The sequence below is a fragment of the Chlamydotis macqueenii genome, chromosome 1 (genome assembly GCF_036417535.1).
Source record: "Chlamydotis macqueenii isolate bChlMac1 chromosome 1, bChlMac1.mat, whole genome shotgun sequence".
Classification (NCBI taxonomy): Eukaryota; Metazoa; Chordata; class Aves; order Otidiformes; family Otididae; genus Chlamydotis; species Chlamydotis macqueenii.
In genome coordinates this window covers 134,223,086-134,248,327 of record NC_141556.1, presented here as the reverse complement: position 1 = coordinate 134,248,327, position 25,242 = coordinate 134,223,086, and the positions used below count along the sequence as shown (strand labels likewise).

Genomic DNA, 25,242 nt, shown 5'->3' with positions numbered 1-25,242 from the left:
AGGTATAGCCAAGGAAAATAATATCACAACTTAAGAAGGCAGTTTATTTCAGTAGTCTATATTTAAGAGCTAACATTAAGCTGAAACTGAATTAACTGCATTAATTATGGTAAGTTTCTCAGGAGACTAGTAAGAAACAGATGCTTACAAAGGCTGCTTCCTAAACCAAACAGACAACCTTATACTCCCACCCACTCTAGGCTTAAGTATCAGGGATTTTCTTTTGTAATTGCTAATGCTAATGCTAACATTCCTTTATTTTGTCATATCTCAAGGACAACCTAATACCATCTCTCCACTATTATGCATACCTTCAAACCTACAGTTTCCAATTAGCACATTTCATCTCCAAGAAAACTTTCATGACATATGTAGGAAATTCACCAAGTTTTCTTTTGCAAAGATGCTCATTCTAAAATGAAAAGCTTAAATCTACATAGTAACCATAAGCATCTAGCATAAGCCAGCTGACATTAACAACTGAAGCACCCTTCCAGATATAGGATGAGGTGAGGGCTCGAAATTACAAAGTAAACAAGGCTAATTGATAGTGTATCTGTTATTTTTCATGTGGAAGTACTAGCAGATACTACCTGAGGCCAAACTGCAAGAGCCTAACAAAAAACATTCATATAGTTTTTAAATTTTTAGCAAGGCCTGTAGCAATATGACGAAGGGTAACAGTTTTAAAGTAAAAGAGGGTAGACTTAGACTAGACATAAGGAAAAAAAAAATTTACAGTGACGGCGGTGAAGCACTGGAACAGGTTGCCCAGAGAGGTGGTGGCTGCCCCATCCCTGGAAACATCCAAGGTCAGGCTGGACAGGGCTCTGAGCAACCTGATCTGGTTGAAGGCAGCTCTGCTTACTGCAGGGGGGTTGGAGTAGGTGACCTTTAAAGGTCCCCTCCAATCTGAACCATTCTATGATTCTGTTATTTTTGATTGTACTAAAATAGTGACAGAAACAAACAAGTGCAAATTGTTAATAGATCCAATGGCCTTTTTATTGAGACACCTCCTCCAAAAAAAAAAAAATTTTTTTTTTTTTTTTTCAATATTTTAGATCTTCTACAACTACTAAAAGAATACATACACACCTTGCAAAAGAATAGTGGTGGACAAAATGGGGATAACTTCCAAAATACTTTTATAAAAATTACATAGGATGAATAACAAGAAACTTTCACTCAAGGTTAAAATTTAGGAACTTTTTTCTACTTCAAATCAAGATGAGCGAGTCTGTAGCTTTGCTTTTAAATATTTATATATAACTAACTGGTTTAGATATGACAATAAACTCCTTCATTTTAATGTTTTAGTACAGTAAATGACCACGAACTCCCAAGTACCATACTGAATTACTTGGACTATCAAATAAAAACACAGCAATTAAACTTTTAAGTTAAAAAAATCAGATCCTCTCATTTTCATAGAAAATATTTTGTCGCTAGTTTCATGCATTAAAAAAATTAAGTATCATGAAGTCACACACAGGATTATCTCTTAGCTGTTCCACACACCACACATATATAACTCACGCAACAACATACTGCATCTGCCAATTTTCTTCTCTCAGTGAATTGCGCACACAAACACAAAACCCACCTTTTCAGAAATGCATGCCTTTGTAATCACTAGTTAAGTATTTAAAATGTCTATGACAAACAAGACATAAAATTATCAAAAAAGACACATGATAGCATTCTTTTAAATAGAAGTATTTCTAGCAATAGATTTACAACAAAACATGGAAGCACTGGAATAATTAGTATTTACTACCATTCATATGCATAAAACAGTCAGTATTGACACTTGACTATTGATAAGTTATCAGGTGGTGATAAATGCAGGGTGGGTAGGGAATGAATATTTGAACTGAGCACACTATTGAAGAGCTAACAAGAAAGTGAAGGTGAAAAAGGCTTAAAAAGTACGTTTCAGTCACGAACTCCAGCAGTTATTAAGTGGGCTGCACAGCACCAAGACCTTAATGACGAACTGAAGCAGGTGCTCAGAAACAGAAGCATATCCTGGAAAGGTGCCACAGAAAATAAAAGTAGGCAAGGCTATTAAGAACTAATTCACTATTCAGCCATTTATGCCTCAGCATATTTTCTTTTCACATCATGCAAATAGCCACTTAATGCATTTGTAATGATTTTCCTTTGTATAAGAATTCTGTACAGCTTTTAATCTTTAAGGTGCTTCATAGATTAATGTATGTACTAATTAATAATGTTGCGACTGATGAATAATTTTTAAATTAGGTAATATGAGTATTCAGGGACAAAAGTCCTTTTGTTGCACATAATTAGAACCTATCATGATCAAAAACAAATACACAACAACCCTGCTAGAAATGGTTTGCATTTGGAATCAAACCACATTTCATTCCGGTAGCTTTGAAATACTCTGGGAAGGATAAATTAACCAGAAGTACCAAGAAGTCTCCAGTTGTGACAAACTATTATTTTAACAGCCCTCTTCATCAAACTCAGCATGCACATAGCAGGAGTTAATACAAAAACAAGCCTTTGCAGAAAGAGTCCAACTTAAGCTCAGTTTAAATACGAATTCAGACTTTTACAGGTTTTATAAAATAAAAAATCAGAAATCAGATATATGGACTAGTTTTATACTTGATCAATAGTCAATGTAACTGAGAATGAAAAATATAAAAAACAAACTTAAGACTACGGTGGTGCTGTGATAAACTGTTACATTCCAATTTAATCGGAAAAGATTTAACAAACCTTGAGAGAACAGAAAATCTGAGATGGTGAAAGGAGGGGCAATCAGAGTAAAGCTATTAGAGCAAGCAAAAAGTCTCCCATTGAAAAAGTAATAATTGCTTTTGTGTAAAATTTTTAACTTGAAGTTATATTAAGTATAAAAAGAGAATGTTAACTGTTTGTATAGAAAATCAGTCATTAATTCCTAGAAGTAGAATGCATTTTTGCTTTAGAAGAGCCCTAAGGAAATAGTGAAAATAAAATTCAAAACAAGTGAGAAAAACATAGTAATTCTATTCTACATATAATTAATTGTGCATTTACAGGACACAGATTGGAATAGATAACTAATTTGTTACTTCTGTTTTAATATAAAGAAGAGCAAAAGACTTCAAGAGAATAAACAGATTACTTTCCCCCATCCCCCTCCACCCCACAAACTGCAACATGACTTCTGCCTAAGATAATTCCTTCTAAGAGTGAAGAAGGGCTCAAGAAAACTGCATCAGAACACAAGAAGTAACTAAGTGCATATACTTGCTCCCTAAAAAAAGAGGGTAGCAAATCTGGGTGTAATGTCTGACCTTGTTCATGACACTAACTAGCTGTTGACGGATGAGAACTTTACTGTGTTGTAGATTTGCCTGTACTCTGAAAGGATTACAAACACAACTACAAGGGTAAAGAACATTATGTGTTTCCCCATCCTATTAATAGCACATTCAACTAAAAAGAGTATCAAGTGGAACACAGAATGCTTATATGAGAATTAAGCAATTAACTCACAGGACAAAATAATAAAGCGAAGGTTCACATGAGGAGAAAAAATATGGGACCTTACATTTATATAGAAGCTTACCAGTGAAGCTCAACACATTTAAAAAAAAAAAATTAAGATTCATCATCCCTGTTAAACCATACTGTCTTGCAGACAAGACTGATGATGATTCCTCCAGCATAGCAGAGTTTTGTGACTTCCACTTAGATATACAAGGACCTTAACACTGACCTCAAGACTACAGCAAGTAAATTAAAAAAAAAAGCCACCCCACAAGAAAAAAACACTAGAATAGGATGGAGAAACATGGGGAAATTACACCAAGTTTTTCTATACCATTGAACACTTCCCATCAAACCTTTACCAAAGAAAAATGATAGAGATGCAATCTGTCTTTCCTCAAAGTTACTAACAAAAAACAACAACATTCAAAGTGAAAAACAAAAGTTCTTATGCATCATTCTGTATGTTTCTATGGCACTACTATTACTGCTTTGTCAACTTAAAAAGACAGATGTGCCAGAGTAAGCAACCTATAGCAGAAAGACAGGTCTTGAGAATAAGAACTATACCTGAATGAGTCTCAAAGAAGAGAGTCTAGCTTCTGGATTTCAGCAATGAAACAGTAAAGAAGTGAACATGCATCAGGTATGACAAAAAACTAATGATTGAACAATAAAGAGAAGAAATGAAAGACACATGAACAGAACTAAGTTAAAGCAGCAAGAACTATAATTATCTAGGTGGACATAGAAAACAGCCACTTCCATTTCTAGCAAAACACAAAATCACAGTAGGTTACAACACACACATGCCAAACAAAACGTAAAAAGCAGATAATACAATCATATCACACAATCAGGACAACTAATTAGAAACTACATGCTAAGCAGGCGAAAAAGCACTTTCTACAAGCTTAGAGAAACATAAGCTGCTTCTAGTCACAACCTACCATGCTGATACTTCGGCCAAAGAAGTTGAATTTGCTTACCTCCTGTAAAAGATCTGCCTGTTCTATGGCTTTGAGAACATTTTTCTTGGAAGTCTCTTGAACTTCCCCTCCTAAAAGGAACTCATCCAGAATGAAATAGGCTTTTTCAAAATTGAAGATGATATCAAGTTCACATACCTAAAAAGAACATCAAGTATTATTGCAAAATAAGCGGATACTATCCATTGAGGTATGTCCTCTTACGAAATTTAACTTGTTCACAGCTTCACCAAACAAGATGTTAGACTCAGTCTACAAACTTTTAAGAAGTGGGGTAACAAAAAAAAAAAAATATCAGTCCTTTGAGGAAAAAAAAAAAAAAAAAAAAGAAAAAATTTGTATCGTTCGAGTTAAAAACAGTTACAGCAACCTCTTCAAAAAGCATTTTCGTTGTTAAAAAGTGTTCAATTCACAACTGTCAGTCTGACATGGCTCTTCACGAGGCAAGCGAATATCCCTAATAGAAGTTATTTTCTTGCCTGTAGTAACCAAAGCCAGATCATGCAATCCTACAGAAAAACTGGAAAACCCAATAATTTCAAATTACTTATTCATCCTGTGCATTTCCTAGTCAGAAGAACTAGGAAGGCAGAAGGACAAGCAGCAGTTTTTCGAGAAGTGCTAACGTACATTACTACAATTGTTTGTGTTTGCTATCTGGGTAAGCAGATGTCTGTCTGTTCTTTTGTTACTCCTCCTGCTAGTTCACAACCAACTGCCTCCTTTGGAAGCAGATGTAAGAAGTGCTCAAACAGTAGAGCAGTGCCAGGGAAAAGCAAGCTGGGTGTCTAGACAGGAAGCTAAGGATAAGATTTTATCTGCCCCCAAGTGAGACTACTACAAAATTAAAGAAATACATGCAATTAACACCAGATTAATAACAGTGCTTCTCCTAAACTAGTAATTTAATTTTGTATTTTAACAGTTATATAGGCAACTATGAGTTTAGTTTGGCCAAGCAGGCAACAAAATGTGTTAGATATACCTTTTCAACAGCTAGTTGATCCTGTTTTTTTTTAAAAGTGCTGTGGGCACAAAACAAAATGACATAATACAAAGACACTGTGAATCTATAAAAGTTAAAAAGAAATTACTAACTCACACTGCCAAAATACTTGTCAAGAAGTTCTACATAGCGATGAATTATTTCCAGAGTTATTAGTTCATTGTCCTGATCTTCAATAGCACAGCAGAAATACAGGCTTGCATATCTGTAATAACAAAATAATCCTGATGTTAGCATAAGAACACAAGCAAAATGAATACACTTGAGATGTATTATGTTTTCAGTAGTCCTTCATACTCATGTTTACCATACTGTTACTCTACATCAACATAATTTCTACCAAAGAATGGCTGAAAGACCAGCAGACATATGCATGTACAAAAGGGATCTGCCTTCCTTGAGTAAAACAAGACTTCAGTCTTTATCATCCTTCAGCTGACAGAATTAAATTAGCTTAAGAAGTAGCAGGAAAAGGAAATATATTTCATTTTTTTAGCCTCTTGGCAGAGTTCTGAGGCAAGGTATTTTCTCTACTATCTGTAACATCCAGACACTGGTATACTACTCAATAGATTCAATCTTAAATTTTTATCACACAAGCCACTCAGAGATATTAAAAACTATAGAAAATGCCTTGGGAAAGAAAAATTGAATTAGCAATTAGGGTTTGATCTTTATAGAGAATTTAACAAATGTAAAAAAAAAAACCCCAAAAACTCTAAAGTTAACACTGATGTCATATATTCTGATTGCTATTAAGTCAACTACCAACTACAGTCACTACCAACCATAGTGGTATCAGACTACCAACAGACCACCAGCTAGTTCCTAGCAATCCATTTCTACCTTGGAAGACAGGGAATTCTTTACTTCAGATACGATCTTGAGTTCCATTTTAACAAAAAGACCGTCTAGTTCTATTGTGTGCTATCATACACTTGAACAAGTCATGTTTAAAAAAGCTGATGCAAAATCAAAACAGGAATGAAAGCTGAAGAACCCGTTTCATCTTTTCTGTGCCAAAACCAAATGGCACACATGAAATTTCAACTAACACCTGTTGTAACTGATAATTTATACGAACCAGAAGCAGTTTTTGTTTGCCTGTTTGGAGATGACAATTGGTCACATGAAGCACTCTGAGTAGCCAGCCCTACTAAAAAACAAGTCATTCAGATGTGAATGACAAGTTTAAGATGCATGTGTTTCCCACACACAGAAATGTATACACCATTTTATGAGCTGGGACTTTCTAAATCTCCAAAGAAACAGTCAGTGATTTTGGCTAAAAGTCTGGGGGGGGGGGGGGGGGGGCAGTATTTTTAGTATCTTCAAATTTGCCTCCTAGCCACTTAGCATAATTTATGACCTTAAAGTCCACCACCCCAACACTCTGCTCTAGCTGAGTCAAATTCCTATGGCTTCATCATGAACAACATATCAGAATAACTTTTGAATAAAAGTTCTAAACTATTATTGGAAAAATCACTGCTTATGACTTCTTTCCATTCTACCACAAAACATGATGGGCAGAGAAGAAAGACACCTTCACTGAAGCACTTAACACTAATTCCCTCGCTCTTTCTTTACCGTGGTGACTTGTCAGCTCATCAGGAGTTCTATCTGAGCACCGATCTTTTTATTTTACACTGTTGTGTTTGTGCCTCAATAATTCTTGAAGGACATTTATAGACATTGTAGTAGCCTGCAAGATTCAATCTACATAAGGTATCTTTTAGACAAAGCTACTTTTAAAATAAGTACTGGACAGTGATAGTATAAAGAAAAAACATTTTCAAACCTCCTGAGGAATTTGTAAATCAAACTCCATGTTATTGTACTTCATGGTAGGAAAAAAAAAATAAAAAAAGCTTTTGGCACATTAGTTGACATTTACACTAATTACCAGCACTCAGGCCAGATCCATCTAAACAAAGCTTTCTTCATATTCAGATAAGCAGCACTGGTGGTAATGAAGTGTAGTTAAACTATTTTCATACAGCGCTTAAACACAAGTTGAATCACATACCAGCAGACCTTATCAAATCAAATTTGACTCAACTATTTGAAATTTATCCACATGGGACAGTCCTTTTGTGCTTTCCTATTACTTAAGAGCCTCTTTTGATGCACAGAAATATTTAATGCAAACAGTCTTTAAAATCTGGGGGGGAGGGGTGGTGCATAGGGTGCAGAGGGGGGGAGGGAGATTACCTAACATCAAATACTTTTTCGTAAGTGGTCTGCTCTCAGTGTCCTCATTTAAAAGAAAATGTAACATACTTTTGAAATACTTTATTTGGCAGCTAGTGAGTAGACTACATACTCAAGCTCTGCCAAGTGCAGTTTTGAAGAAAGAATACTGAGAAATAAAAACTACTCAGTGGGTATTTATTATATGTAGAGAATATTTTTCAAAGTATTTTTAAGTAGTAACTGTGACTACTGGATCACTAGTCAACAAAAGAAAACAAACACAGATTCAATAAGCCTACATGGCAAATAGTGGAAGAGCACACACAAGTCAGCCATCATCACAAAGGGCATGAGCACACTACAAAGGTATACCTTTCTTCAGACCTGAGTTCTCAAAGGAAATAGTTTACCATAATTTTTCTTCCCTGCAGGCCAGAGCATCAGAAAAAAGTGTCCATACAGGTTTTGCTAAGTGTAAAAGCTTACACAGAGAGTGCTCATACAAAGACAAGTAGATTACTGTACTCAGAATGAAAAAGATTTCTGCTCTGCAGAAGCATTGTTTCTTCCTGATGAGCCTGACAGAATACTGTCTTTCATATGCACTCACTGAAAAGGCAAATCCTGATAGTAAAGTATGCCATATCACACAAAAGGCAGATGTAACGCAGTCTGGAAGAAACATTCTGCTCTTTTTATTCCTATTGCAATTGTGTGGGTTGGGATTTTTTTTTGCCCTCAGTAGGTATTAGTAGCAGAATCTTCAGCCCTGAATCAGGTACTTACACTCATTTAGGGAAATACTTGATCATAAATATCATCCTGTCCTGGTTTCGGCAGGGATGGAGTTAATTCTCCTCTCAGTAGCCAGTGTGTTTTGGATTTCGTATGTGAAGAATGTTGATAAAAACATTCTGATGATATGAGTTTTGTTAATGAGACCAAGGACACTGTCTGGCTTTCCAAGTCTCATTAAAGTCTCGTTAACGTGCAGATGGGGGAAGCTGGGCAAAGAACAGACAGAATAATTGACCCAAACTGGCCAAAGAGAGTATTCCATGCCATAAGCATCATACTCAGCATATAAGGGGGGTTGCTTATGGGAGGGGGCATCCATTCGGGCATCCAGTCTGGCATGCACCCTTGGCATCCTATTCTTCTCTCTTGCTTGCTGGCATTGTTCCCTCTACCTTGCTAGCTTGCTCTCCCCCTTTTGCTTGCTGCTCAGGACGGGCTGCATCGGTCATTTGAACATTGGGTGGTGAGAAATCATTCATTTTGTATATTTTGTATATATTAATATCCTTGTATTCTTTTATCTTTGTAGTTTTTAGTATTTTAGTAAACTGTTTATCTCATCCTACCAGTTTTCCTTTCTTCCCAATTTCTCTCCCCCATCCCGCTGGGCAGGGGGAGGGTGAGTGAGAAACTTGTGTGGTGACTCAGGCTAAACCACCACAGTATTTTCCAGCGTCGGGGTCGATCCCTGCCGAAACCAGGACACATACACTTGTCAGAAAGGGGACCAAAAACAGTTTGGAAAAAAGTTACCTAAGAATTTAATACAGAATAGAAGAGCAAAGAGGAAACAAAGAAGGTATAAATAGTTGTGCAAATTCCTGCCTTCAGGTAGATGACCTTAGCATTTTTTTTTTTTGTGGAAGGAAACAGAAATTCATGAACCTCCCCTCCAATAGTAGCACTAGTTCAGTAGTGGGAAGCCTCAAAATTGGCAGGCAATGTTTCAGAGAGGTTCTTCGCTACCACTCTGCTTGCAGCCAGGTTCAGTAATTCTGCTGGGGGATCAGGTCGCTGTGGGCAGAGTGTAACTTGCAAATTCTGCCATTTCAGTGGTGTTCTCCTACTAGATGAAAGAATGTGTGCTTGAAGTCATCCCTGGAAGTCTGTCACCAGAAAAAGCTGCATTTAAGTCACATTACATGTAAATTCTAGCTGCAGAAATTTAAAGCCTAAAGAGTTTTGCATGAGCAGAGCTGAACTGCAAGTGACAACCAAGCTGTCTAAGTGGCAGACAGGTGCTTGAGGGAGCCCAGGAATCTGAGGTTTGGCTACAGTTTACCACAGTTCACTCAGTAAAAAAAATGAGATCACTAAAGTTGTGCTTGGCAAAAGGTTATTTTTCCTCCTCCAGAAAAACTTAACACATTTCTTTAATAAAACAAGAAGATCTGAGACTCTAGGGCAGGCACATCAGTCACTATTCAGCCAAAGATAAAGAAATTAACAATAATAACACTAACCAAGATAAGCATTTCTTTTACAGTTTCTCATATCAGCAGGCTATACCCCCCCATAGTTTTAGAAATAAACATAAGCTTGGTACTGGTGATCCTCTCAGAAAAAGCTGCTGCTTTTTGATGCTGAGGTCCTCCTAGTGCCACGTGAACTAGAATCCTGTACAAAGAGAATCTGATCAAGTTACAATAACCAAACTTAAGTACCTAACTCACCAAAATAATTGCATTCAGTCAGTTTTACAGAGCCACTTAATCAACACCACAGTAACATTTTTAACAGATACAAGTGGCAGTTAAGAAAGAAACATAGCGATCCTGTCATCTGCTGGGCACATACCTCTAGCCACATGACTACCTTGGCTCAAAGTATTTTGAGCCCAAGAGGCACGCTAATTACAGAATGTGCTCTTTTTTTTTCTTTTAGGGACGGGATAAAAATAAAAGTTTTAAAACTTATTTTCCCGTAAGTGTTTAAAGCAACCTATGATTATGGTTATTTTATGTTAAATTATAACATGATTGCCACAACACTAAGGGCAGCACAAGCTATGACAGTTTTAAAACTTTATACTGCAAATTCAATTCCAAACTGACACACAGAAGCAAAGCAACAATCCTGAATCAAATCACCAATCAACAATAATCAAGTCCCATGATCTCAGTTAATCAAACACCAACAAAGTAAAATCTACATAAAACCCAGTTATTCTGCAATTATGATTTTGACTCCAATGTACTACACAAGGAAAATAACTAATACTGCCAGAAGCTAAAATAGTGAACAGCTGAGATCTTCAAAGACAAAAAAGGAGAAAAAAATCACATCCCAAGTCCCTTTTTTTTTTTATAAGTAAAAGTAGAAATGTTAACATTTAACACACTTCTGTCAGGGGAAAGCTGCATGAACTTCTACCCTATATGCTCCAATACTTCTACAGCTAGTTTTTTAAAATGATAAAACGTGAAGAGCAATCAATCATTCTGTTTGCTAAATTTCTGATCAGCTCTCTGCTCTCAATTTTCATAAAGTGCAATTGTTGTTGGTTTTCTATATTTGAATTTCTATTTTTCCCCAGCAAGTCACTTCAAAGCTTTGTCTCTTGAAGTTAGAAACTCACATCCTTTTTCAATCTTCTCGTGTCTACCAGCCTGGAAAAGCTCTCTTCCAAATCAGCTACAGAATACATACATCCCAATTCATGAACTATGTCAAAAGCAGCGTACCCTTCCGAGTTTTGTAGCTCTAAAATAAAAATAACAGTAACATGATTGACCCTATTTTGCCACCATTATCAATGCTACATGTATGAAAGCAAGGAAAATAAAAGTTATTCACATACATTCAAATGGATTTTAAAGACATTTGTTTCTATTTTCTTGAAGTTTCATTCAGAAAGCATCCTATAATGATTAAGTCCTACAGAGCTAAGGAGGCTTATCAAAATAGTTCAGTTTTCTTGATAAATGTTAAATATCAGAAGGCAGTAAAAGCTACTGGCTTGCCAATTTTGCATTTGAGTTCATTCTGTTCTTGCAAAAAGGTACATCAGTGAGACCCCTGAGTATATTTCTAATAAAACCAACCATTCTTTGAGTCGCAGTATCTAGGTCAATTCTCTCTTACACCTGAAATGTTGACAGTAAATACACTCTCAAAACAAGAATAGCACATCAATTTCAGCAACTTAAGACTCAGCAATACACACATGCAACACATACAATAGCATTATGCACACACTTTTACAGCTTATATTGAAAAACATTTACACCAGGAGGTCAAGATCCTTCCCAATAATAGATCAGACAAGAACAGATCTTGACAGAGATGCTCAGGAGCCTTTTGTCTGCTAGCAACTGGGAGTGCCTTTTGCAGTTTCACAAACTACACGAAGTTGCTGCAGTGTTGCTCTTTTAGCCACCCACCTTTCAGAAAGTATTAGACTTTGACTATTATGGTTGTCTTCTTGGGATTATCTACTTTTGACCTAACATCTCCCTTTTCAAAGAAATCATACTAGTTGGTACTCATCAACTTTAACTGCAGTGTGATGATTGGAAAAAGTCTGTTCCACAAACATAAAAGCTGTTATGGTCATTAGATACAGGAATTTAAACTATCACCTCTTACACCCAGTCCTTCCGGTGATGTTTTAGCCTTATGAAACTTGCCAAAAAAGCAAGAGTAAAACAAGATTTGAGATGTTCATTAGCTTGATACAAACAATATCGCATAGACCAACTGTGCCAGACTGGTGTGCAGACACTGAAATAAGCTACTGCAGTCAGCTGTGCACACCAGCCCTCTAGCAGATGGACTGCAGTCTACATCCAGCCAAAAAAGGTCTAGATACATCTCCCAGCAAATTTATTCATTCTCCTTGACCACAAGACTCACAGCACACTACTGAGATGCATGAACACCACAACTATCAGCAGCTCAGTCATACCCAAATTTCCACCAGTTCCCTAGACACAAAAGGGCATGACAAGTAATCGTTAGCAGCAGTGAACAGGCAGGGAGAGAAAACAGCTGTGTGGAATCAACTCACCACTGGAACAGCTACTGCTGTTCAAGACTGGGCAAGGAAGGGAACAGACTGGCCTATTCATGCTGAATTTTTCTGATCTAGTCCCATAAAAGTCCAGCTGAAAGAGCACTTGCAGGCATTATCGCTTAAGGGAGCACACAAAGCATTTGAGCAAGCTTGTCTACATGTATGTACAAGAGGTTTCGTGAGAAAATCGAGGCAGAAGAAAAAAAAAATACTTTCTTTAGGCACAGTCTCATGTATTGTTCCTCCTCTTTCCCCCTCGTGTTAAAGTACATGCGTTAATTAGACAGACTGGTAACATTCACATGCATGATGTTACATGCACCAACGTACGTAGAAAACTAGGACTTAAAACATCTAAACCTTTTTGATTCTACCCATTTGGTACACTGCAAAAGAGTTACAAACTCTTCATTTCAGCTCCAGTTCTCTCTCTGCTCCTTACAGAGAGAATACAACAATAGTTACTGTAGGGCACAAGTGATTTACTATCTCAAACGAGAAAATAAGAATGCATAAACCTTCTGAAGTTTATAACTAACTAGGGAAGGGAGATAACTCAAGGTTTCACACCATCAGCTTCAGCTGGAAGACATGCAGCCTACCAAATCAGGATGATGATTACTGCTATTTGTGGAGAAAATTATTTTCAGATCTCTACATTGTAATAAATTCTGAAGACTAGCACACAGCTAAAAGACGCTTGCCAAATACTCCTAGAGAAGTTAGGAAACAACTGACAAATGAAACTATTGCAAAGAAAATTATACAGTACTTCCACCAAAAGAAAGCTAGCCATCATTTCTTCAATTAGGAAAAATGCCTTTTATATTCATAATAAAAAATAATTTTAAAAAAAAAAAGAACAAAAAACCCCAAACTAGGTACTCTGAAAGAATTTTCTTGTTTCTGTGAACCTTTAAAAGCAAGTTACATTTGCAGGTGACTTACAAAGTCATTGCCTGAGGTAAATGTTTATAAAATTTAGCTTTTCTTTATCATGTATTACATTTTACATGTTTCATATTTGTACACATTTATGTACTATGTGAATCTAAACAGAGAACTAAGAACCACCACTCCTTATGAAAGCAGAAACCTAATTTCTTTTCTTCAGCACATTTCTAAATGCATGAGTGATTTTCCACACATGAATGATTCCTATTTAGTTATCAAACTAGATTCAAGGGAAAAGTCAGTCTTCTCCATAACCAGCATAGGGAAGGGGAAAAAAAACAACAAAGAAAAAAAAAAATCCACCTCCATTATTTTCTTGCTACTTATTACACTGTTCGTGATGTAAGGCAATTAGGAGGTTAGTGAGACAGAACAACCTTTTGTAGACAATCTTCAGGTCTCTCCATTCCAGGAAGCTGCACATTTTCGGTTTGCGGGCTAATACTGTTTGAACAAGTTCCCTTGTGATTTTCTTCTTTTCTTTGTCAGATAATGGGACATACCACTTCTGGAGCCTCAGTTTCCCCTGGCGACTAAAAAGCAACATAAACTGCATCTGTTGAATTAGAAGAAGGAAAAAAAAGAACAAACGGATTAATCACAGTCTCTCAGTTCTAAAAAGAGTTCTGCGAGGAACACCAAAAAGGAAGCAAGATAGTAATCAAAAATCCTAACTACATTATGTATTTCTATAGCAGTGGCAGATGTTACACAAGATTTGTAAGTACCAATAATACAAAGGATTCTGCTGAACGAGGTCACCTGAAGCAAAGATAGCAGAAAGCGTACAGAAGTTTCAGAAACTGGTGTGAGAACCACCAGGTACTGAGTGAATACATCCAAATTTCAGACAAACTAAGTCCAACCCTGGCACGGTTGCATTTCAACTTACTACAGAAAATGACAAAAAAAAAACCTCAGCACAGTAGTCTCCTCAAATACCCAAACTCATTTTCAATTCACCGGATTAGAGCCTTACAGCGGGAGCAATTTGCACTTAAGATCTTTCTGAAAAGCCTCAGAATACTTTAAAAGGCATTAAATCTCCCAATGGAGAGTCCTACGGCATAGAAAAGCCTAGTCTTTTCTCATATTACACAAAAGGAGTAGAGATTAAGTGCCTTCCCTGCGGTCCTATGTTCCAGGTTTTGCTTCCTCCAAAGGAGTGATGTTGCAATTATATTTTAAGAGGAACTTATCGGCTGCGTTTTCCAGCAGCCGTAACGTTAAGGGAAATAGCATTTTTTTTTTCTTTCCCCCCACTCCTTTCCGTCAAAGTTGTATTGGGCTGAGGAAGTTTCCCAGGGAATATGACAGACATGAAACACGACGAGAAAGCCCAGCCCAGCCCAGTCCCCGGGTGACAAGCCCGACCAGCGCCAGTACGGACAAGAGGTGGCGGCTCCCAAGCCCGCCGGTGCCGGGGCGCTCCCTCCCCGCGGGACCGCTCTCCCCTCCGGCTGGCACCGCCGTTACAACACCCCCGCCGCGCTCCCCTGCCTTCAGGCGACCCTCCCGGCTCCCTGCCGGCCCCCAGCAGCCGCCGCAGCTCCTCCCCGTGCGGGAGCAGTCGCGGGCGACCCGAAAGGCGCCGCCGGCCGTAGAGGTGCGGGCCCACCCCAACCCGAAAGGAGTGAGAACAGCGCCCGCTCCCCTCCGCCGCCGGGCGAGGGGCGACTGCCGCCCGTCCCAGCCTGGGGCGCGGAGCGGGTGGAAGCGTCTGTATGGTGGGGGAGCGGGGAGGGGCGCTAACGACCGCTCCTCGGGCCGGGCTGGAAAAGAGGGATCTCGCAATCCGGGGGGCAAGAGAGCGCACACATCCCCAACCTCCGCGTCCACGTCGCACCCCACGGCAGGCTCCGCGTCCCGGCGCGGTGAGGAAGGCGAGCCCGGCTCCGCGCGGCTATGCTCACCGTGCCCCTGGGGGGGAGAACGACGAGGAAGAGGAGGAGGTGGACGCGGCACCACTACCCGAGCTGCTGCTGCTGCTGCTGCCGCGGCTGCCGAGCGGGACTGAGGGGAGGGGAGGAGAGATGCCGCCGGCTCGAGCCCAGCACGAGCGCGCGCGCGCGCGCCTCAACGGTCGCCCGCTGTTCCCCCTACTCGGGCGGGGCGAGGCGGGGCGGGGCCGGGCTCGCGGACGCCGCTCCCGGGCGGTGGGCGGGTACGGAAGGGGGCGGGGCCCGGCGGGGCCCGGAGGCGCCACCGTCCCCCCCACCCCCCCCCCCCTTCCTCCGAACAAAACTTTATCAGCTCGCCGGCTTGCGGCGGGCGGGACACTGGGGAAGGTGGTGGGGCGAGGAATGAGGGCATGCGCAGTGCGGCGAAGAAGGCGGCCTGAGGGAGCTCGCCGCCGCCCAATCGGGGAGCTGAGCGCGGAGGCGGGCGGGAGGAGCGAAGCACAGCATTGACCAATGAGAGGAAGGAAAGTCGGAGAGGGAGGAGCTGACGGCGGCGGTAGGAGGGGCTACGGCAGGAGGCGGGGTTAAGGAACCTTACCCCCGTGGCCCGAATTATGATAGGGCAACAGGCGGCGCGGCAACAGCCAACCAGAAATCGCAGTGCAGATAGCGGTCCGCAAACAGCCAATGGACCGGCGAGGCTCGCAGTTGGGGAAATGACATCAGTCAATCAGGCGCCCGGAGATTGAAACTCCTCCTTCCACCTCCCCAGATCCTAGGCGGGGGGGGGGGGGGGGGGGGGGGGAAGGGCGGGGCTGCCGGACTGCGGTTGCGCCGCGCAGTGTTTCCTTCTAGCACGTGCGCGCCCCGCGTGGGGGAGGGGAGGCGGGAGTGGAGGCGCATGCGCAGCCTCTGGGCGCGGGGGGAGCCGTTGGGCTCGGGGGAACGGTTTATCCGTGGAGGGGTATCTCCCTGTGAGCAGGGGTGTAGCAGGCGGGGCAGGGGACACTCTGCTTCCCCGGGAAGTTTTTCCCCAAAAGTCACCTTGATTGCGAGTGGTGTCATGTCTTCAAGCCAGAGTTGGAGCATCTTGTAAAAAAAGAAAAAAAAAAAAAAACCACCAAAAAAACCCCCAGAAAGCTTTGGGGGACCTAAAGCTCTCTATATCGTTGGTGCTTATCCCCTCACCAGCGTTGCAGGTGGCCATGATCAGAAAATACTCCTTTAGCCAGCTGGCCCTTCAGTGGTGTAACACAGTGACTGACAGGACTAAGCGAAGAGATTGCGCTCCCCTCCGTAACTTTCCGTTAGGAGTAGCTCCAAGCGCTTTGGGACGTGTCAGGCTTTTATTACTTTTTATTATTGACAAAAAAAAAAAAAAAAAAAAAAAAAAGCTTATTCTTCTGGCTACAAAACAGCTGTGGCAGCAGAAAACCAGTGCTGGAAATGCTTTTGTGTAAAAAACGTGGATGGTCTGAAAGGAAAGCCAATTTTCTGGCATTTCAAGGATTGCTGCAATCAATTGTACTTGAGGAAAACTGCAAATACATTTCCCATTTTATAGCAGAGGTTGTAATTGTAAGAGAAAAGTGACGTGAGGACAAGGAGGCGTGCAGGAACCCGAACGGGATGGATAATGCAATTACAGTGTCAGAGGTCGCGCAGAAAGCGAGAGCCGCTCTCGTGGGGGCTTGTTCCTGTCCGATTTAATGCTTCTTTAGCAGCCGTCCTGTGCTCGTTTGAACTTGCCTTTCATCAAGCACAGGAACAGATGTGTATGGATCTGTTATCAAACAGACTCTTCCCTCCTACCAGTGTGTTGTTTTGTCTTTAGTAGTTGCCACGCATTGCAGCTCCGCTTGTTTCTTGTCAGGCTGTTCCCGTCATCTTAAGATAGCCTGTTGCTCAGAAGAAAGCATTCATAAATGATCTCTTTCCTTATCTGCACTTAGCTATTCTTGAATTTAGCATCCTCTGTCCCATGAGTTTTCTGTTAGGGGTGCATGCACGCTTCAGGTGCTTCTAGATCTTCTAAGTCGTTATTTAAGCCAGCAACCAACTTTTACTTCTCTTCATCGGAGCGAATTCCAGTATATTAGCATCATTATGGTAACGGTAGCTCAGAAATGAATTTCTGAAGGAGTCGCACTAGAGCTGTGTTATGATTTGTCGCTTCCCAGCTCAGTGAAATATTGCTGCATATGGATCAAACCACACGTTCTACAAAGGCTTAGCAGATTGAAATCACATGAACTACCCAGATGGTTCAAGAAATGTACATATTTTGGTGCCATACAGACAAAGTCTCAAAGCTCCACTGATCCTTTTTGTTAATCCTGTATATTTGTTTTAATTTTTTGTCCAATTTCCTGCTGAGTTTCAGTTCATGGCTTCATCCAGTGGTACAAGGGCAATTGTTCTACTGTTTTTCTCCCTCCTCTCTGTTACTTGGCTGGATTTCTTCACACTTTAGCCTGGAGTTCCTTAATCAAATCCCCTCCTGGTCAGAATCACTCCGCTATCTGCAGTTTCAGGTGGTACGTCAGGCATGGTGGGAACTGTGTCTAGCCAGCTAGGTCTAGCTCAGCTGAATCTTTCTGTCTTCCTCAGCCTGTCCTGCCTTCTCATCACTGTTCCAGCCAGAGGATGCAATTTTCTCGGGCTTGCCCGGATTGCCACTCATATGATCGTTCTTCAAGTCGTTTCCCTCAAAATGAGCCTGCTTATTTTAAGCAGTTTAAGGTGCGATTCCATGGCAGTTTCAGATTATGTACATCCCAATTTCACCCACCCCCTCCCCCCATTCCCAGCTCCATGTTCCCATCTGTTTTCCTATGCTGGCACTTTGGCGTGTCTCACGCAGGGCATTGCCAGCAAGGCTGCTTTTGGTTGTACAGGTGAGGATACAATAACCGACCGAGCGAGTGGGTTTCAGAATCAAGTACCTCTGTTGGGAGGGCAATGACAGAAAGAGGTAATGCCGTGCTTTCCATTTGGTGTGTTTCTTTCAGGAACTTCAGAAGACTCACTGTTTGCATTTTTTTCCAGTGTTGCAGTTTGTACTGATTACACTCCTTTATACCAACTCCATCGTTTATTCCTATAAGAAATTATCCTGTTGCTTACCCATTGAATTAGCAATATACTGAACTAGCTCTAACTATCAAATTGATAACGAAACATGTGATGCTTAAAACAATAATACAATAGCCTTTGAGTATTCCACAAACCTGTGACAATGCAAATGTTATGCAGTCTAATTTTAGACATGGCAGTGAGTCTTCTGTTAATTAGCCTTTGTTTATTGTCTTATAACCAGCTTTAAGAAGATGGATTTCAAAGAATGAGCTCAGTATTTTGGTTTCCAAGCCATGAACAATATTGCCCTGTTTTTTTATGGATGGATTTTTCAACTGCTATCATTGTAAAATCGTTAGTATTAAATTTTAGATGTAAGGCAAGTCTTCAGGGGATATATCCGTTGACCATAAGACATTTGGGGTCCTCAGCCAAGAGTTTTCTCTGTAGGTTGTTTCCAGCCTGACTTCTGACGCAAAAGAGAACTGCCTGGAGCTGGGGAGAGAAGCAGGGTTGGGAGGAAGAAAGCTTACATCAAATAAAATTAAATTTGCTTGGGTTTCCCTGGTATGGATTATGTAAATTCTTGAGGGTTTTTGTTTGTTTGATTGGTTGCTTGGGTTTTTTGCTTGTTTGTCTTCATTAATTAGAATATAGTAGGTTTGTCTGGAATACTGGGTCTTACACCAAAATTAATAAGGCCAGCATCCTGGCATTTGGCACTTCATGCATGGTGTTAGTGTCAAAGCTGAAGCCCCTAAAATAATTTTGTTGTGTTTTCATTGTTAGCCAGAATGGTAGTAAACAAAAGGCCTTTATAACATAAACTATTTATTAATTCCAATGGAAAAATTGTTTATTAAATTTTAGCAGCTTTCTTTTTTTTTTCTTCAGCAAAGCAAGCCAGTATTTAGTAAAGAAAATCTTTGTTCCTATCTGCCTTTCAGCCATCTCAGCACCTTAAAGAGTAGGGCAACATACTTTAAAAGTGCATACTGTATCTTTGCAGGTTTCCACTAAAGTAAGCGGTGTATGTATGAGTGAGACTCATTTTATTGTTAATTTATCTTCTTGATGCTCAATATCAGACTCCATTTTCATTGACTGAATAACTGTGGAGTCATTATGAAGGCAATAAGAACTGAGTTACTAGCCTTGGAAGTGATTACTGCTAGATTTTTGCCTCTTAAGCCTCCAAACAGGATGTTGCGTTATTATATGCAATTCTCTTCCCTGATGTACTGTCTGAGCATTGGCCAAACTATCAGTGTACCACTGTGATTCATGCAGAACACTTAATCTCAGTGGAGCCAAAGTAAGTATACATGAGACCGTAAATGACAGTTTTCATTGCTATGCTGCTTTTTTTTTTTTTTTTTTTTTTTTTTATGTGGAGCAAGCTCTCTAGATGAAATACTGTTTAGTGCAATCTAGTAGCCTGATTGCTAGATGCTAGTAAATCATCAGATCGTGCCTGGAATCCTTACTCACCTGTCATTTCTGTGTAGAGGTTACAGTTTTGCCTATGAGAGACTTCTGGACATTGAAATTATTTTGAATACAATTGGTTTCTAACAGTCATGTATGGCTCTCCCTCAGGAACATGGATGTCAGGTCACATGTGCAATAGGCACAGCTACAAAACAAGCATCGCGGATGTTCATCCTTGAAGTTGAATTTTCAGAGATGAAGGAGTAGTTTAAAGCTGACGTGTGGTCTTCCAGCCTGGTTATGAGAATTAGAGAACCTAAACCATGGCTTACACATAATTTGTTTTGGGAAACTAAAACCTGCTTTTGAAACTATCTGAATATGCAGAAACAAGGTAAGGGAATGTGGTAGTTGCCAGTCAATGAGGGCTTCCTCTTATTTACCATGTTCATTACCCTGAGCCCGGTGCAAGACACAGCAGCTATTTGAATAAGACACGCACGAGCCAGCTGGGAGCAGCATTGTGTATGTTGGGCTAGTGAGCAGCAGATGTCTCTCTTTTTACTTAAGTGATGTTCTTATCTTTTGTTTTTAAGTGTTTATATTGGAGTAGTACTCAGAGGCCTCAGAAAGTGAAGAAATTAACTGCTCTGCAGATATTTATGAAGAAATTGTCACGACTCCTAATGCTCCTTCCTGCTCCGCTGCTACAAACTGTGCCACAGTGCAGCAAAGAATTTAATGGTTTCTGAAGAAAGTGTGTGAGGAAACCTGGCTTTTCAGCCTCACAAGGTAGTTGCTGGGAGGAAGGGACAGAGGGGAAAGAGAGGAGGCTGGGATTTCTGAGACTGCATCAGTACTTTAAGGAGTTGTTGAGTACAGCATCTCACATATATCTTGCTCACCCTCTGGCACTCCTAAGAAAGCAGTAGCTGCCACTGCAGTTTGTGAAGTGGCTGATGCTGCAGGTTAAGCAGTATGCACTTACTAGATCCATCCCCTTGGATGAGGAAGTACTTGGACAGGTTTATGCGGAGCTGCTCAATTTTGCCCAGGATGAGGAATTTTTTTTTAATACACCAGAGCACAGCTCTGGATAGGACGCCTGTGAAGTCAGACACATTCAGAGTAAGACAGAGTGTAGGCTTTCTGGAACACAGTTTGATCATCCTAAATCCGCTGAAGTCCTCGTTTAGCTATATAGGACCTTTTCTGTCCTTGCTATGAGACATGCCCAACAGATGATCCTGTAAGGCTTCTCGATCCAACTGTGTGTGGAGCCCGGTCTAACATAGCTCAGAAGGTACTGCCTTTTGCACCAAGGAAATAATCCAGTTTCCAACTTCTGACTTTCCCAGATTGGCACATTGCTTGGTGTAACCAGAATGGAAGACACAGACTTGCATAGCATGTGTCCTAATTTTCAGCAGATAGAAACTTTTTGTGGAAACTTGGAAACTGATCTGAATCTGAAATGGTAACCCAAAACTAAAACGTTTCATGTTGTAACCAGGCTCCTAAATCTTCCAAGCTTCCTCACTGATCCTACAGTATTACACTAAGCTTTCATTTCAAATTGTTCTGGAAAACTCAGTACAAGTTTCTCTGTCATTGTAAAGAGAATGTATTACATGATCTGCATAGTTCTTGCCACTACCATAAAGGGACAACGCAATGTGCAAAACCTTCATTTATTATAATTTTCTTTTTTTCTGAAGTGTTGAAAGAGAATGAAACTGGGGCAGCCAAAAGCCTGTAAACCATTTACGCCCTGATTTTAAAGGCTCAAGAAGAATTTAAAATATGTGAAGATTTTGTGCTGGCTGAGTCCACATGTGAGAAAATTTTATCCATGTGGATTCAAGCTGTTTAGACCCCCTCTGTTGCCATTACTTTCTAAAGCCTATTTTTGCAGTGCCACCCTCGTCCTACCTTAAAGCTACTAAACTCCAATTACAGCAAACATCTTTGCCAGAGGGATGTGTGCATCAGTTGAAAGAGTGTGTACCTGAGATCTCTAGGTTTTGAAGGATTTTGAAGAACTAAAAAGCATAGGAAATGAGTGTGATAAATCTCACCATGAGATCTTATGGAAGGGGAATGTGATTTTATAAACAAAATATCTGTAAACGGTTGACTGTCTCCCTTCACACTTTCACACCCACATCCTCAGAAGCACCAAAATGTGTGTGTTCAAATGGTCTGGCCAAGATAAAGTGTGTGATCATATAGAGGATAAGGATGCTGTCTGTTAAGTCCTCATTGTGCCTCTGGGTTTCTTGACTGGTAAATGAACTGATTTTGGACTTGCTTTTTATACTCCCTAGGAGGGGATGGTGTTTGGGATCCTCTGCCTCACTATTTTGTTTCACCCTTCACAAATTCATGAATGTCATGAATGTCTTGTTGTCTGGGTATTTTCTGGCTCTGGACTTGTTCTTTGTCTTGTTTGATACTTATCTTTTGTTTTTTCTCTTCTGCTTCTTCTGGTGCTTTCACACACATTCATAAACAAAATTCCATTCATACTCCGTTAATACTAATCTTAATATTTGTTACAAAGCACTGCAAGAAAACCAAGTAGCTCCTTCTTTTTCCTAGACTACATTGTTTCTCACGTGGAAACCTCAGTCTTTATTTCCATCTATACAGTAGCATATCAAATACAGCTAGAAGTCTGTCCCAGTAAGAAGACCTCATTTACTCTCTGACTTAAGGATTCTGCCCTGTTCCAATGGGTCTTTAGTGGAACAAAGCCAAAAGGAGATTCAGTTATTTGCTTAAGTCTGAAAGGCCAGTGTTTCAAAACTGCAGTGTGTGCTATTAACAAGGATGAATCCTTTGGCAATGCAAAATACTTGCTGTGTGGAACTTAAGACACTTATTACAAATTCATGAATGATTTTTATCCATCCTGGCAGCTTTCATAAGCATTGCAGTCATCTGGAAGCAAAAAAAAAAGATCATTGTTTTGTGCAAAATAATACAGCTATGCTCATATTTGATCTAGCTTTCTAGTGGGAGAGGAATACTTAAACTTTTTAGAAAAAAATAATCAAGAGATGTTTCTACTACATTACATCTCACCAATCCATTTAGAAGTCATGTTAAATACGGGAAAATAACTCAATGCAGAGCATCAGCAAAAGGAAAAAAATATGTCTAAAATGTGCATAGCCCTTGACGTGTTGGAGGAGTTGTAAATCCTGTTGTAAAACTTAACTACCAGTTGTCAGAAAGTAACACTCTAATAGGAAAAGCTGCCTATCAAGAATTCCTTTCATTTCATCATAATTTTTTTGAATGCCTTGTCCAAAATGTGAGCTTCCCTTTGAGCACTCTTAGCTTAGAGGCAGTGTTTGTTGCAGAGACAAAGCTGTCGGAAAGGAAATCAGATCTGAGAGTGAGCAGCTTTTATTTCCCTGGGGCTCTATGGTGCAAAATGCTAGCAACGTCAACAAGTAACATTTATTGTGGCAGATACTTAAAGAGGTACCCAGTAGCTGGTTTCTAGTATAATTTTCACAATATTATTTTTTTCTCTTCTGTCATGGAAACAGAAGAGACGTTGTATGATCACAAGTCAGAGAGGAAGCATTCATGGGAGAGGGTGCACTGAAACGAGTAGTGTTCCAGAGCTTCTGTGTGTAATAGAGTTAGCCCTGATGTATGGCCAAAACTAAAGATTCAAACTTTCAAAATTCCAACTCTAATTTCTATAGAGCCAAACACAGCTGAGCTTTGGGTAGGGCTCTTAAATGCTCTGAAGTCTCTTCCTTCTGCAAGTAGAACAGGTTTGTCCCACTTGCTCAGATTTGCAAAAGGAACTCATGTAAAGAAAGCCTGTAATTAATCTCTCTACCCAGTCTGCCATGAAGAAATTACAGTTTTACAGCTTGCTTTGCCACTGAATAATCAGAATTAGGCATCCTTCCTCTCTGTTCAGTCATAAGTAATTTGCATTGAGGGGTACCAAAGAACAGCACAGTGAAATCACCCCTAGGCAGCTAAACAGTATCAAGAAATTAGGTCTGTGTATAAACTACATGTTGACTTGGGGAAAAAAAAAAAAAAAAAAAAAAAAAAGAACAGGAGACCCATGCCTGAAACAGAGCAACAAGCCAGGAAATATTTAGGTTGGTTTATATTTATTTACAAATGTTGGTAGCAGATGGTTACCAACATTTCATCAGTATGGCTGTTTAAGCAACTTAAAAGCTGTAACAAACAGCACAATTTATATAGCAGCTCACCTTCTTTAGCCCACTCTTACTTGCGTTACCCAGAACAACTCCCATTACAATTCATCACACAGCTAAGTAACTAAAAAAGCAAACAGATGCAAGTGTGAAATCAGGAAAGCAGCATGATTGTCCAAAACTAGAGGCCAGTGGTTTCTCCATCATGGATGCCTGCTTTGGGTGATAATTCGGAGCACAAAAGATCATTTTCAGAAGATTTCTTCCTCTCCTAAGTACAGAGCGTACCTTCCTATTAAAGCTTGTAGAGGCTGCAGATGCAGACACTACTTGAGCTGCTAGATAGGCATAATTTATCTCGCTGCTCTCCTTGTAGGAGAGCGTATTTAGCAGACAAACAAAACTAGTCTGCTTTTTTTTTTTCCCCACATTAGCCTTTTATTTTCATGCAACACACAGGCTGGCTAAGATGAGGTGATAACTGACAGATGAAGGTGGCTAGTCAAATGGATGCTATGATACATATTGGTTAAAAAACACTGTCTAAAGAAAGTAAATAAATACAAATGAGAGTCTTGGTTGAATTCTCCAAGAAGGAAGGCCTCATGCTTAAGAATATTGCATCTAGAGTTGGAATACAGAATATACAGTTTTTGTATACCTCCCACTGAAACAGTTTAATTCAGCTAGGCTCCTCTCTCTTGGATACCTAATTCACTGACAAATTCAAGAAGAAAGATTATGTCTTCATAGGCAGCTGGATGGAACTATTTGTGATACCAAAGTGGAGACAGAAGAAAACACCAATTATATCAGCATAAAAAAGGATGGGCAATATAATGAGCAAACAGTGATTTAAAAATGGAAACACAAATGCTTGCTTTCTAAATATTTACTGGGAAGCTGACCTTCCTGTTCCTGTTATAGCAAGTGGCAAGGAACAGGGTAGTCACTTGCTAAGGATGTAGATGTAGATGGCCCAGAGAAGAGGGTACCACCAGCACCATTTCACTCTCTGACTTGGCTTCACAGCCTGCCTGGCATCAGAAACCTCCATGCAGCAAAGAGCCCAAAGTGTGTGTGTCCGTGTGTGTGTGCACATTGATGTCTGGGAAAGGATTACTGACAATGCACTTGCAAACTGAGATCATTATTAACTACA

At 40.1% G+C, this 25,242-nt stretch overlaps 1 protein-coding gene across 6 annotated transcripts in view; it reads right to left on the bottom strand.

The window, feature by feature from the left end:
* Nucleotides 1-15,683, bottom strand: part of AP1S2 (adaptor related protein complex 1 subunit sigma 2) — a 34,888-nt gene extending 19,205 nt beyond the window's left edge. Inside the window, exons 1-4 of one of the 6 annotated variants that reach the window (XM_086767687.1) lie at nucleotides 15,385-15,683; nucleotides 13,849-14,027; nucleotides 5,605-5,713; nucleotides 4,503-4,640 (exon numbers count right to left, since the gene is read on the bottom strand). In XM_086767687.1, the coding sequence (XP_086623813.1) occupies nucleotides 4,503-4,640; nucleotides 5,605-5,713; nucleotides 13,849-14,027 (426 nt within the window). In that variant the 5' untranslated portion in view covers nucleotides 15,385-15,683. Of the gene's footprint in view, nucleotides 1-4,502; nucleotides 4,641-5,604; nucleotides 5,714-13,848; nucleotides 14,028-15,298 lie in introns of all 6 variants that reach the window. The other 5 variants (XM_086767697.1, XM_086767717.1, XM_086767715.1 and 2 more) reach the window with 5 other exon arrangements.
* Between the last annotated feature and the right edge of the window lie 9,559 nt (nucleotides 15,684-25,242).